The sequence below is a fragment of the Struthio camelus genome, chromosome 6 (genome assembly GCF_040807025.1).
Source record: "Struthio camelus isolate bStrCam1 chromosome 6, bStrCam1.hap1, whole genome shotgun sequence".
Lineage (NCBI taxonomy): Eukaryota > Metazoa > Chordata > Aves > Struthioniformes > Struthionidae > Struthio > Struthio camelus.
Genome location: NC_090947.1, coordinates 33,051,794 through 33,066,217, shown reverse-complemented (window position 1 = coordinate 33,066,217; position 14,424 = coordinate 33,051,794). Strand labels below are relative to the sequence as shown.

At 47.6% G+C, this 14,424-nt stretch overlaps 1 protein-coding gene across 4 annotated transcripts in view; it reads left to right on the top strand.

The window, feature by feature from the left end:
- Positions 1 to 14,424, top strand: part of LOC104139611 (uncharacterized) — a 56,631-nt gene that overhangs the window by 28,911 nt on the left and 13,296 nt on the right. For 2 of the 4 annotated variants that reach the window (XM_009667860.2, XM_068949032.1), the window contains exons 2-3: positions 10,579 to 10,849; positions 12,339 to 14,075. In XM_009667860.2, the coding sequence (XP_009666155.2) occupies positions 12,505 to 14,075 (1,571 nt within the window). In that variant the 5' untranslated portion in view covers positions 10,579 to 10,849; positions 12,339 to 12,504. The remainder of the gene's footprint in view (positions 1 to 10,578; positions 10,850 to 12,338; positions 14,076 to 14,424) is intronic. The other 2 variants (XM_068949035.1, XM_068949036.1) reach the window with 2 other exon arrangements.

The window sequence follows — 14,424 nt, the reverse complement described above, 5'->3', positions numbered from 1 at the left end:
TTTATCACTTCTTCGTTAACACGTCAGCTAATCAGAATTAAGAACGTTTTTCCCAGAGAGAGCAAGGCCAAAGAGAACTGATACTTCAGAAAGACGGTTCCTGTCCTTCAAATCCTTAGAATGCTTTTACAAGGTGAGAAAGCCGAGTTACAAGTGGAACAGGGTCCCTCCTGGCCAGCGTTCATTACTCAGCTAGGATGAAGGGTAAGAGATTACACTACACTGTGTTATTGCAGAGTTAGGAAGCTGGGAGAGAACTCACAAAACCACCTTTACAGAGTGCACTTTTTCACTGAGCCTCTGGAAAATAAATTTAAAAACTCTATGTAACAGCAGCTTTTCCATACCTGAAACAGCTCTGGAAGGGCAGGAGGTTCCCAGTGGCTATTGTGGCAGCTGAATGAAATTGTCACTTGTGATAAGGCTTCTGACAGCAGGGGAAAATCCTGGCTCTTTGCCCACTGGCTAAGGTCCCAGTGATTTCACTGGAGCCAAGATTTTTACTCTGTATGTTAAATGAATTACCAGGGTGAAGTTGCAAAAATAATGCCTTGTAACGAAAGGTCTACAGAAAGCCGCTGACAGCAGTGCGCCTGTGTGCCAGAGCCCTACTGCTAAAAGGAACGTTTGCACTGGTCCTGAAGAACAGCATATTGCTCTTTTAGAAGGGAAAATGAGTTAGAAGGTGGTAAGCGCCACTAAATCACAGAAATCCACCTACGATGTCACATAACTGCCCATCTGTAGGCAGACTCACACTTTCTGGGGGGATTTTTTGATACCCCCCCTCAGGGACTATCTACCGATATCACCATAGCAACAAGAAGTCATTACTGGTATCCTGCCTATTGACAGTCAGATCCTATATGACGCTGAGCTGGGTGAGTCATTGTCATCAGCTTCAGGGAGAAGGGGGCTGTAGGATCCTTCAGGGCCTACAGGGGCCCCTGTAGGATCAGACCTCTGGTTCTCCTTTCCTTACATCTCCCTGAGGAGGTCCTGCATTGTGTGGTGGCAATAAAGGACACATCGCCTCCCATAGGAAGGCATGAGCAGTATGTGCTATAGGGAACTGCTGCCAGAAAGAGCCAGGGCTGAATATGCTGCGCAAGTAAGGATGAACGTGCTCTCTCAGGGCCGTTTGCACCCGGCTGTGGCACTAAGAGGCACTTTACATTGCAAATAAGCAACTTATGCAGCAAACCTACAGGGAGCACAGAGCAAAGCAAGAGACTCGGGGGCCTTGAAAGGGGAAAGGCAGGCTAAACTGTGAGGAGAGATAAAAGACATGTCATATAATTCTACAAAATGGTGTTGAAGGGAGGGAAATTCTCAGTGGGTGTAAATTAACATTGACAAACTACACTGATTTACACCCGGCTGATGGTCTGGCCTGCAGTCTGTTTGAAACGCATCAGCATCTGAAAGGGAGGGGGGTTATTTAGAGAGGCCCATGGGGGATGCTGGGGATTGACGAGTTGAAAGGGAGCAAAAAAGAAGAAAACAAATGTTCCTACAGCTCAGTGTGACCATGACGCGTTCTCCCAGGGGAGCGGGAGGGGAAGTACCCACCACTGGTGAGATGAAAAGCAGCCCTGGGCAGAGGAGCCTGTCATCTCTCTCCTAGTTTCTGATACTGCCTCACAGGACTGGAATGGCCATTGGGGTGGTGCTCATGGGGGGACTAGGAGGAGGCAGGATGGCTGGGGAAGAGGCTTGTGATGTTTCCTGGGGCTGATACAGAGGCAGATCTCTGCAACGGGAGCCTGGCCAGCCACAGCAGTTCTCTGTCAGGGCTCTCACTGCCTGGTGGCAGGCAATATGCAGTTCCAAAGCTTTAGAGGACAAATCCCTAGACTGAGACAAATGACAGGTAAAAGCCTCCTGGCTTCTCTGTAGAAGCACTGCTGAGTAACGCTACCTCCACACTCAAGAGAAGTGGGAAGCGTGGCTGCCTGTGGCCATCCACACCCTGGCCAGGACTGCTGCTGCTGCTGCAGTTCTGCTTTCTTTACACAGAACCTGCCACCACAAGCAGTATGCCAAAGTGCCTGTCAGCTTTGGGATGCGACCAAACAAGGCTTAGAGTGAGATCATCCAACTCCCTTGCCCTCATGAACACCTCCCTCCTTCCGCAGGCCTCACTCCAAGGTCACTGATCAGGCATGTGTTGCCAGCTTGGAAGGACTCTGCTCATCCACCTTCCGTCAGCTTTGGGAGGTGCTGGATAGGTCCTAACACAAGGCTAATGACTGAAATCAGTAGGGTTATGTGGGGGGATTTTTTTTCACCAGTGGTGAGATGAGAGTCAGGGCCCATGTTTTCTTGTTAGAAAGACCAATGCAGTGAGCCACTAATGACCTCCAAGTTTGAAATTTATGATCATGCTAGAGAATACCTCCCCCTGTTGCAAGGGAAGGAGCAGAAACTTTTGATTTAGATCTTATTCGTAGAATTAATGTATGATTTCTGTTCTCTGCCCTGTGCATTAGGAGGGTTAGACTGGGATTCTCAGGGCAATGTTAGAACAATGTTAGAATCCCTTCAGCGACCGTAATGCATTCGATTGTGTAGGGCTGGTTTTCTGTTACCTACCTGGGACACATGGAGGCAACATACCTGGACGTGCGGAGAGCTGTGGTTTCATGCTAACACCCTGTCTCCTGTTGGTCTTGTATCGCTAGTCCAACCAAGAGTATATCCACTTGAAAAAATCCATCATCGTGAACCAAGCTCTGCAGATCACGAGATTAAACCATAAGTTAAATTATGATATTAAAAAAAAGCCTGACTTTCTTCCTGTTTAGCATGACTTGACTTTTCAGCTCTTCCTTGCTGGAAAGCGTGTGAAAGTCATGAGCTGAGAAGCCAGTCTTCAGCACACGCAGGAAGAAAACGCAGCTGACTGCTTAGATGAAGACTGTATTGATCCTCATCACATCCTGCAAGGGGAAGGGATGACTAGCTCTTTCCTGTTACTGGCCTGATTTACTTCTCTCTCTCAGTTCCTGTGTTTCCCCAGCCCAGCATGCCACCTGCATTTTTTATGCACCATCCCCTCTGCCTTCGTAAAACACATGCAGAGGTTCAATATAGTTTTTAGATAACCTGAGACGTAGGTCCCACCCACAGCTCAGAAAGCTGCTTCCTATCATTTTCATTAGCTACCTGAAAAAATACTTAGCTACTTTTCATTAGCCTTCCTTCCTGCACCTGCAAAACTTCCTCTGCTTCAGTCCTAACACCATCTGTTCTCCCCTGTCTTCCCTACTGGTGCAAGACAGTCCCCATACCTTATACCCAATAGGGTGTCTTCCTCATCTCTCCAGAGAGGTGAGGCCTAATATGAAGGATCCACTTTAAAATATAGCGTTATTAAACTCTGAGACTCATTGCCACAGGGTATTTTGGTGGCCAAAGGTCTAAATAGATCCAAAAATGAATTAAACATAATGGAGCACAGGTCCACTGGCGGCTAGTAAAAATGAAGGTCTTAGTGCACATTCCAATTCTGGAAATCCCTCAAGTGCTGATTGCTAGGAGGTGGGGGCTCTGCTGCAGAAAAGATCTACCTGTGTGTGCTCTTTTTCTAATTATCTGCTACTCACCATTGCTAGAGATGGGACTCTAGCTTAGCAGTACTGGGCTGGGTCACAAAAACACGTCTCACAATTGACTGAGCATTGGTGGAGTTGTGCCAGGAGCACATCTCTGTTGGCTGGAAGCCAGAGAATTGTCTGGCGCTGGTCCTAGGTAGTTAGAATTGAGGCGGGATCCTTTGCTAGGGCTGAGCTTCAAGTGACAGTATTGACCTTTTCTGCCTTGCTGAGGAACAACAAATTCGCTCGTAGCCATTTTGAGACCATTTGCTGCAATTAGGGCTGAAGTTGTGTCTATGCAAAGTGGAAATTTGGGTGGAGGAGCAGAGATGTTGGGATGTGAAGTGGGCTCACATGTGGCTTTGTACTTCTCAAATCTCAGAGAGGGCCTAGATGGCTTTTCCTGGCTCAGGTTTGCCTCCATGAACTGCATGAGTCTGAGCCAGGGATCTTGGAGCCAGGTGTGGAGCAAGGTTAGAGGCAGCGCTCAGTTCCGGCCTGCTTCTGACTAGACTAGTAGAGCTCTGCATGTGCGTGTGCTAGGGCCAAGGCAAGTGGTGGGTAAGATCTGCTCTACATGGGAATGCTTGGTTCGTGGTGTGTACACACGGCAGGGGAAACTGCCTGGGGCCTGAACGTCAGCTAACTCAATGTAAGCATTGGCTCTGCTTGGTTAAAACCCACGTGGGCTCTCCCTCCAGCTGTAAGAGGAGAGCAGAGTGGCTCATGGTGTTACAGTGAGGTACAGGATCTGTCAGTCAGAAGATGCATGCTGTGGGTTCATGGGTGCTGCAGGCGATCTGTCCCAGCAGCGCACTTTATTGCAAATAGGCCTTTCTTCCTCCTGAGGGGGATTCAGCTGAAGGAGGTTTGTGGACAACCAGGGTCCTGACACGCTCAAAGCTGGGGAGGTGATGGGTGATGCCGTCTCCTGGGACACCTCACAGCGAATATTGCTGAGCAGTGCCGACTAGAACACAAGATGGAGGTGTGATGGCTGTGTCTCCAGGAGCATTAGTTACAGTAACTAATATACTCAGCCTTCCTTTGCTGCAAGGTGAATACAAATCCCTTGCAAGCTCTATTTCCTCAGCTGCTTTGTCAGGAGGACTGTTGGCCGTCCAAGAACACTCCAAGACATGGAGTGGTGCAATGGTGAAAAAAAGGGGGATACTCTCTCCCAAAGCAAGGAAACAAGTGAGAACTCGGATCACCTTGAAAGTCCATTACCTGAAATCAGAGTGCTGGAACGCCTCCCTTCAGAGATAGGCTGGAAGTATAACATCATCCTTTCACAAGGAGAAAACCATGCTGTGTTCACAGGAAAAAGCTGCTGCTAAGACTTAGAGAGCAGCCAGAAAAGTTCATCAAAGGCACCACTGCCAAGTGCACAGATGTGTGGAGCAGTATGGCTTCTCAGGTGGAACCTTTCATGTTAATACAGCAAATTTGCCATATAGCTTAAGAAATCTCACAGAAAGGGAGCCAAGAATGCTTAAAACCTTCAAGTGATTCCATAAAATTTTGAGATTAGCTTTTCCACTGCCTTGAGACTATTTAGGAGCCAATCTGACCAAAATAGAGGTTCACATGAAGTTATGGTGATTCCTGTACAGTCCCTAGTGGAACGGTGGGTAGATCCCCGTAGCAGGATTTTCCCATGATGACCATCAGAAAACAAAGAGAGGTATTTCCCCTCTGGCACATTTGGCTGGTGAGCATATACCTCTGGGCTGCACTGATCGGGCTGCACTGATCAGAGCCAAGGGTTTTTTTTCTGGAGGCAATGTAGATGGTGGTGTTGCTTTTGAAGTGGTACCTGTTCAGCTGCTGCCAGAAATGGGCTGTGTAAACTTTTGTTGAATGCATTGGGATGGAGGAAGAGTTGGGGAAGCAGGAAATAAAAGCAGAAGAAGAGATTATGTGAAAGGAGGGAAACAGACAGACAACATGATGTGACAGGCAAGCAGCTAATTTCACTGCAGAAATTTAATACCGTTGCATGTGCTCTCAGCTCCCCTCTAGACCCTGGGCTGCTCTGTATGTGACTCATTCTGGGCAATACCTTTGGCAGTTTGTGGAGGTACCCACTGAAATGCACAATTTCATGGGAGCTTTCCATGCTATTGGGGTTCCTCTCACTCTCTTCTATTCGGAATGGTACCAGGGGCTATTGCCAGTGTAGTTAAACTATCCATCTTGCCAAGAGGAGAATGGGTTAGGCAGTGGGGAAATAAGAAGTATCGCTATTGTTCTGAGAGGTTCTTTATATATTTAAGTGGCTAATTTGGCTTTGGTAACTATAGACGTAGAGTATTGCACACAGAATTTTATGTAAATAATAGCATATTATATTATCAGCTACAAATAAAATTAGAAAAGAGTAGACTATTTACATGTGGTAACATTGAAAATCTTTCCTTTTCTCATGTACTGAGATGCACAGTGCATTCTCACAGATTCAGACCATTCATTTGTGTCTGGGTTGCTTAAAACAGCTCGCTATTTGCAGTGTTATCAGCCATTGAAGTCATCTGACTCCAGGAGCTTCAGAGGTTCAAGAGGCACTCTGTTCCACATGCCAAGCAAGGAGACAAAACTGGGACACAAGCAATGAAAAAGGCTGATTTTCCAGTTATTTTCATTGATAAAGGCATCTTTACTAAGCCAATCTGCATGGTCCTCTGTCATGACAATTTATACAGTGTCCTGACATTTTTTTGACTCTAGGAAGACATGGTCCATGCTTCTGATTCAGCTGAGAACACAAGGACTATAAAAACTGTGAACAGGCTGTTGTGGATATGGTTTTCTCTGTATTGTCTAGTTCTGAGACCAAGTTGGCAGTTGTTCCTCTTGCTAGTGATTCTGATTTTGCCATGGAGCAGACAATGAAAGCAGTGATGACACTATAAATTTGAGGAATATTACACTTAACTATTTCCTCTAAGAAAGAAAAGAAACCCAGGAAATTGCACTGGTTTAAATAAGCTGCTGTGACTGTACCTCTCCTGCTGCAATTGAGAGAGAGTGTATAAGCCCTATTGCTGTTTCAGCTGCTAGAACAGACAAAACCAAGAAATACAGGCAGGCACCTAACCCTCCTAGTAGTTCCTGCAGCGCAGTTCTGGCTAAGCGAACAGCTAAGAAGGCAAATATAATCAAGGCACCTTTATTTTTCTTGTTAACCTTTACCTTGGAAAATAGATGTGTCTGGCATTCTTTCCCTTGAGATTGCTGGTGATCTGCTAAGCAGCCAAAGTGGAGTGGCATGCATGACATGGCAGTAAAGACATCATGCTGTGTCCGTGAGGTTTGCTGTGTCGGATAGCACAAAACTCACAGCAGTATCATAGCTTGCTAAAATGCAGTGTACAGTGCTTTGAAATGTGCCTTTCCTCTCCCTCTAGCTGGTTGGATCTCTCAAATAAAAGGGAGACTGTGCTCTGGAATAATCCGTCCTCCATTTAGTGGTGCAGTTTGCAACAGCTGAACCAGAGAAATTGGAATAAGACCTGAAGGTTCATTCAGTCCTTTATTCCAGGCTGGAGTGAGGTGGCTCCTGTTACTCCCCTCCCCCAGAAATGGATGCCACGGGGCAATGTGGCGTGATGGGTATGACTCACAAGTTAATTTACTTGCAACTGAGATCTCTCTCTCTAAGTGTGGAGAGCGGAAAATGTGCCACATTCACTTGATGTCTCTGATCAAGGCAGGAGAGACCAGACAGTAGCAAGCTGCTATCCACCGTCCCATGGAACAAGGTTCATTGTTTGACAGGTCTGTCGAGCAAATCTTGCTGCAGGAAATCCTGCAAAGCACTACTGGCAAACCTACTCAGTCTTGCCAGATTTTTGTGACCTCTTTTCCTGAGACCTTGTGAGGCTCTGTGGTCCCCTGCCTTGATGCCTCAGGAGGCCATCCTGAGCCTGGGGGGGCCTCGCCATAGTGATTTCTACCAGAACTGAACAGCTTATTCTTGTTCCTGCCTGCTTTGTCCTCCTGACATTTTGTCTGGTGCTCTGCTGGGAAGGTCAGCCAGGCAGAACAGTTCTTGGGTGTATGGGAAGGAAGAGTTTATCCTTCAAGCTTTAATCCTTGATAAATAAGTTCTTTGGGGGGATTTTGCAGGAAAATGAAGGTTAGTGGCAAGTCTCCAAGCAGGCACTTATCAGAGTAGCACTGGAGGACAAGTTGATTAAACAGAATCACATGATGGAAAATAAACTGAGCACACGATGCCTCTAGTCTTATGCTCACTTAAGACATGAGGCTCATAACAGCCAGGAGCTTTTCAGTCCCTGAGCCAGGAAACAGGCGAATGTTGCACAGACAATGAGATCAAAGAGCCATTCCCACAAGTGGCAGCCAGCACTAAGCTCCTCTTTGCTATCTGGCCTAGCACAAGCTAGCATTGGCCTGGGGGATTGCTGGGCTAGAGGAAAGCCCTAGCTTTGGGGTAGTGCGGAGAGGACAGCCTGGAAGTGCCCAGGTGGGTAAACGAAGGAGTGCAGCTTCAACCCACAGTGCTTGGGTATGTGTGGTAGCAGCAGAGAACTGGCAAGTCACTGTTTGGTTTAACTGGAAGAAAACAGAATGCATTAGCACTGCTGCGTACCTTTAGTAAAAGGTGAATTAGGACCATGAGCTGGCACATCAGCACTTATTTCTCTCCATTGCCTCCCTCCTGCAGCAATCTGCTAGTTTCCATACCTTGGACGCCCTGCAGTTTGTAGCTGTAGCTCTGAGGCAGTGGGAGGACAAATTCTTCCATGTCCCTGTGGTTCCCAGTATTTGCTCAATGGTGACCATGTAAGACTGCAGCTAAACTCTTCTGTATGTACAGTGAACCTGAGCAGATGGGCTGAACAATCATCTTTTAGCATATTAAGCATAAGAAGCATATTAACTCAGATGGCTTATTTTGTCTCCATCTCCCACTTTCCTCCAGCACAGTGCCTAGAACATGCTGGCAGTAATGTTACCTTAGAGCTGGGGGTGAGGACACATGCTTTGTATTGTAGTGGTGTCACTGACCTGACAAACTCACGCACTTGAGCTGTAACTGTGATGCTATTGCTGTGTGCCATGAGGACAAGAGCTGTGGAAGGAGAGAAAAGGGTTCAGTGTTTCCTGGTCACAGACCAGGTCAGAATTATCCCCACTTGTTCTTGGTGTTTTACAGAGACTAGTGTTTTCCTCCTGTTCCCAGCATCTTTGGACAGTAGGGGAAGCAGGCTGTGTCTCAACATGAACAGCCCCTTCACAGATCACAACTTGGGCAGCGATAGGCCTGTGTGTTCAGTGAAGCTAAGCTTAGACACCAGAAACGATGTGCCTGGTCCTTAGTGTGGTGACATGAGGGGAATGGGTGAGATTAGAAGAGTTTAGTAGGCAGGAGAGGTTCTTCCAAGGATGGAGTGAGAGGAAAAACAGGTGCTTCTGTTTGAGCTGTTTTTTATGAGATCTTCACAGCTGGCTTGCAAGCACAATGTGGATCAGAGCTCACCTATTGCTGAGGCTCCCCTCACTCTAGCCAGGGCATTGAACTCTCCTTTGCATGCCGATCTGTGAGGTACATCCACGTACACCTTTGTTCTGAGCTCCACTGAAAGTGTCAAAGAGACTTTCGGTGTCTAAAGTGTTTTGTTAGAGCACAAAGTCACTTTTTAGAGAAAGAAAACTCAGCTGTGATGCGTAACAAAGGTAAACATAAATGATCTGGAAACAAAATTCCCCTCTTCCTGCACTTAAGCCAGTCATTTTTGGTGCCTGCCTACATGTCAGCAAACTCCTCTGGAAAGTCTCTCTCTTTCCCTCCTTGCCATCTCGCACATACGCTCTGTCTGTTCCTGTCTTTTCTGGGTCTTCCACTGCAATCCTGCCTCCAGCTCCCCCTCTCCGTCTCTCACTCTCTGCCTACTCCACTCTTCTGGCAGGAGGTATCTCCCAGCTGCTCTGTCCCGAAAGCAACTTTTGCTACCCAACACATATCTCCTTCCAGAAAATCCCGCACTGACAAAGCAGCAGTGAGTCCCTGCTGCCCAGCAGAGCTCACAAACACTGACATGTTCCACATCCACTCAGGAAATCAGTCTCTGCAGGGCAAATGGATACCCTCTGCTCTCAGCAGGTTTGAAATGTTCCCCCATATAGCAGAGAGGTCAGCTCAAGGGTTGCAAATATCCATCTGGTGTGATGAGTCTGTGCCATGCAGCTGAGCAGGCCAGGGCAGAGTGGGCCACCCAAGTTTGGTGTCACTGTAACTGTCCTGCAGCTCAAACACTGGTCGGAGCTACAGGCATGGCAGTGAATTTCTACCTGAAGAAAGACTGTGATGACACAAGTCAGTCATATTTTCAGCGCTGTCCCATCTATTTATGAAGAGAGCACGCAAAGTCCTGAACTCAATTGAAAGAAGTAGCAACAGACAGATCGCACTCAGTCATTTCTGTGCCTCAGCGTTTCTCTACTTCTTTGCTGTTCTCATGACTGCTTCTCCTCCTGTCTGTGCTCTTTCTTCACTTACTCCTTCTTCACTGGCTCTTTCTTCACACTGGCTTTCTCTCTCTCTCTCTCTCTGTCTCACACACACACACACACACACACACACAAAATTCACCAAACAAGCATATATCCTTGTGTGTATAGCCTGGGAACCTGCCTTACAAAGGCCTTAGTTTCTCTTCAGGCCTTACTGTATAGCTCACTGCCTTGGGCAATGACTGCTTTATTTTCAGCTGTCACTACAGCAAGGGTCATTTTCTCTTTCTACTGAGTCTGAAAGGAGAGTGCAGAAAGCCCACTGTGGCTTTTATTCCTGTGGTTGTGACCAGATCACAGGCCTGCCCAACAGGCCATGACATCTCTCATAACAATACTTTCTCACAGGAGCCTTTCAGCACAACCAACAACCAGAAGCCCTGTTCCCTACTCAGTATCTGGCTTTCATCTCATCTCATTCTCTCTTTCTTGACAGATCATGTTATAACCTATGATCACAGAAAGTCCTGATCCTCACGTTTCTCTGCTGTTGCCTGTGGGCTCCTCCAGAGCCGTGAAGAAGGGGAACTTCAGTCCCAACCTGAGAAGACTGGGTGAGAAGTGCCTATGACATCTTGGGAAACAGCCACACCTTCAGAGCTAGTTTCAGTTAATATTCATGTTTAGCAATTATGAAGGACTGCAGTAATATTCTCCATTCAGCAGTGATCCATAGGAGCAACTCTACCTTCCATCTTTGGCATTAGGTTAGAGAAAGTTTCATTAATGTGTTGGGGGTACATTAACTTGAGCCACTGTAAACAAGGGGACAATCAAGGTACCGGGGGTGACCAAGATTGGCCCCAGGCAATTCTTTGCCTCAGATGGAAGATGTCCGCTGGTGCCTCACACGTTTAGATAAGTGGAGTGACTTATCCCTCAGAGAGTAACAAGTCTCTTCGTTCCCTTCTTGGCCAAGATATCTGTGCTGCTGCAATGCTTGGCAGCGTGTGGACAACCCATGCCCACTACAGAGTAAACAGTCTGGGCTGTAACTTACACGGTCCTGTTGTCTAGCTTTACCAAGACCTCTTGCTGGGTGTTCAGCGTGGCTGTTTCCTGCCTGGCTCATTATTAGAGCCCCCTTCCCTCTATCCCAATTCTGTGCTGCCTTATGAAACTCAGGCTAGCCCCATATCGTCTGCCAGGTCTTGCTCTTTCCTCCTGTACGTACGGTCCTCACTCATTTACCTTTAAATGCCAAGGGAGTGGACAAGGTTCTAGCAGACAAGCTCTGTGTGACTGTGGGCAAGTCCATGAGGCCTAACTCCTTAAGAGAAATTAGGAGGAGAAATTAGTTCACTGCAAGGAGGCCTGTCTGATTCAAATGGCTCCTTCCATTTTCAAGGATGACTTAGACGCTTAGCCTACATCCTGGTGGCTTTCACTGGAGTTTTGGATTTTAACTATCCACATTCTCTGATTTAGTGGGATTTAGTCAGCTGGGTCCCGTGAGCCTTGTGATGCTGAACGTGGCACGTATGAACAGCCTTGGAAACCACACCTTCTCCTTCTACAGCTCCACTGAGCTGTAACATGTGGTGATCTCCCAGCCCTGTTGTTAAGGGATCGGGAAGGTACATTCATGAAAATCAGTGAGGTGCCTCAGTCTCTGCAATGAAAAGGCTTGGAAATGCTTGTCTCCCAGTCACTGAAACACTTGCACCTCCCCTGTGAAGGGTAATTCAGTGCAATAAAGGGCTGCAATGTTAGTCTCGAGACAAAACCACCACCAGCCAGCCGCCTTCTTTGCCCCTGCTGTTTGAGCCTTCAAGGACACCACACTGTCACATCATCGTTTTCCACCCCAGCCTCCTTCTTGGCTCCCCACACTACTGTCTGCAACTCCTTTGAAGAAAAGAACCTTACTGTCTCTCATAAATCTCCCATCTCCCTAGTAAGCTGGGCCCGCAGCAAGCACTTCTGAGGTATCTGTTACTACAGTCGAGCAGTGTTGTTGTGAGGGAATAGTGAGGGTAGAAAGAACCACTCCAAAATTAAAATGGGCTCTGGCTTGGCTAGAGGTGGAAAAGACTCTCCCTGCCCTGAGCCCTGCAGCCCATCGCCTAGTTATGCAGCTCTGTCTGTACCCTGTTGGCTGTTTGGCTTCTGTGTCCCCTGGAAGCAGACTTGCTATTGCATCCTGGGAGCCACAACCAGGCTGCTTCAGTAACTCATCTTTCCTTCCGTTCACAGGTCTGCGCATGGTGACTCGACCCATGTGAGAGCTCTCTAATGTGAGTACCCAGCAGCACACTTTGCTGTCTGTGGTCTGTGGACGTTGACTGGCATCTAAGCAACACCCCAGCTCCCTCCTCTCCCCCTAGACACCAGTGTCTTAGAGCCTCCATGTACATTTGCTATGACATACATCAGTGTTGATGAGAGACAGGAACACTGCCGCGTGGTCTTGAGCTGCCAAAATAATCAGCTCTATGCACAACATGGCTTAAAGGATTTTTCAGTTAGCAGCATGCATCCACTAAAGAACTTAGACACTGAGATTTTTTCTGGGGACTTCCACACTCTAGACTCCTGCCATGCAGGCAAGGCACCTTCGGCCAATTCTGTGGAACGCCGGATGTATCGGAGCGTTGAGAACCTTCACTGGGCAACAGTAGCTGACTCTGGGCTGTATTCTCACTGCCGGAGCCTGGATAATGAGATCATTTTCCACTATAAAGGCACCAGACATTGGTCAGAAGGCTGTGTGGATGCAACCCCGGTACAGAGCACATCAGATTCTTTGAGGAAGTTTTCTCTTTGTGCTAAGCAGACATCGCGATCGGCACAGAATGTGCTCCTGCCTCCCTTTGCCAAAGTGCCTCAGTGGCTCTTCCCTTCTGCAGAGGAAAGAGCCCTCCACAGGGATGCCAAAAAAGAACTGAAGGAGAAGCTGAGGCTGCACAGCACCAAGGTGGCAGAGCCCAGCAAGCCAGTGCACCCACAGGCAGCCCTGACTGACCTGACGGCCCGGGAGTTCTTTGAATGCCAGATGTGCCGGCAGAACAAAAACGGATGTGCTGTCAACTGCTGCACAGTGTTAGTGGAACACGCTGCTCTCAGGCATGGCCTCACAGGGAGGCAGAGACTGTGTTTTGCACACAAAATCACCAGTCCAGAAGACATCAAGCAGGAGGCTCAGAGAAGGCTTCAGCTTCGAAGGCAGAACAGTTCCCCCAGTTTGCCCCTTCAAGACACTGGGAAAAGCCATGAGGTAGCCAAATCCAGAACAGCAGAATCCTTAGAACAATGCAATGGAGAAACGGATGTCAAAGCGACACTGGGGCAGAGTCAGAAAGGCCACTGCAGAGGCAGGCTTTACATCCCCACCTTCGAGGAATTCAAGCAAATGAGAAGTAATGAGGCAAATTCATCTACCGGCAGCAGCGGGACAGCAAAGTGCTCAAATAAGGCACTTCTTACAAACAAGACCCTGGAGGTGGAGAACAATAAGAAGATCTGTCCAGAAGCTCTGGAGACCAAAGCTGTGAATGAAACCACTGCCACCGCAGAGGAGGATGATGATGTGTTCCATGAAAACCACATCTCTACTGGCTTTTCTCATTACCTAGCCACATCAGATGGTTTTGGGATGAGCAGCCTTGAGCTGAAGGAGAGGACCTACCAGATCTCCAGCCCGGATAGGTCCCCAGTCCCCATTTGCTCCAGCCCAATTCCACGATCACCTTTGCAGGCAGTAGCGATCCGCAGGGCTGGGCAGGAGGTCTTCGGTGATGAGCAGCAGAAAGGAGAGACAAGACAATTGAATGATGTCCTCCACCCTACAGGGCAGTCACTGGCTTCTGAAGCCCAGTCGTCTTGCTGTTCATCGCTACTGTTAGAAGCCACAGATTTATCCAGCTATGGAGCTAAACTACAAAAAATGAAGGATGAATTCATAGGTTCAGCCCTGGAACTTATTAAGAAAAGGTAACATGATCTGTGGGGTCAACTGAAAGCAATTCCCTTGTAAAAATCTGGTCTCCTAATATGTACGTGTGACTCCTGTAGCTGAAACACTCTACAGGCAGAGCCTTTCATTTTAGAGACTCTGATATCTATGTGGATGTGTCTTTATGCTCTTGAGCTTAAACTCCATCTTTGCATGGGATTAAGCATCAAAAAGCATTTTCATCAAGACTTTGCCTCTTTATGCACCTTAATCCTGTGCAGCCAGAAGCCTATAGTAGTCCTGATGCCCCAATTTCCCACCCATTTTATTTCCATAATAAATTGTTGACAGGTTGGTGTTTTTTTGAATGTCTGTTAAAAGTAGAGA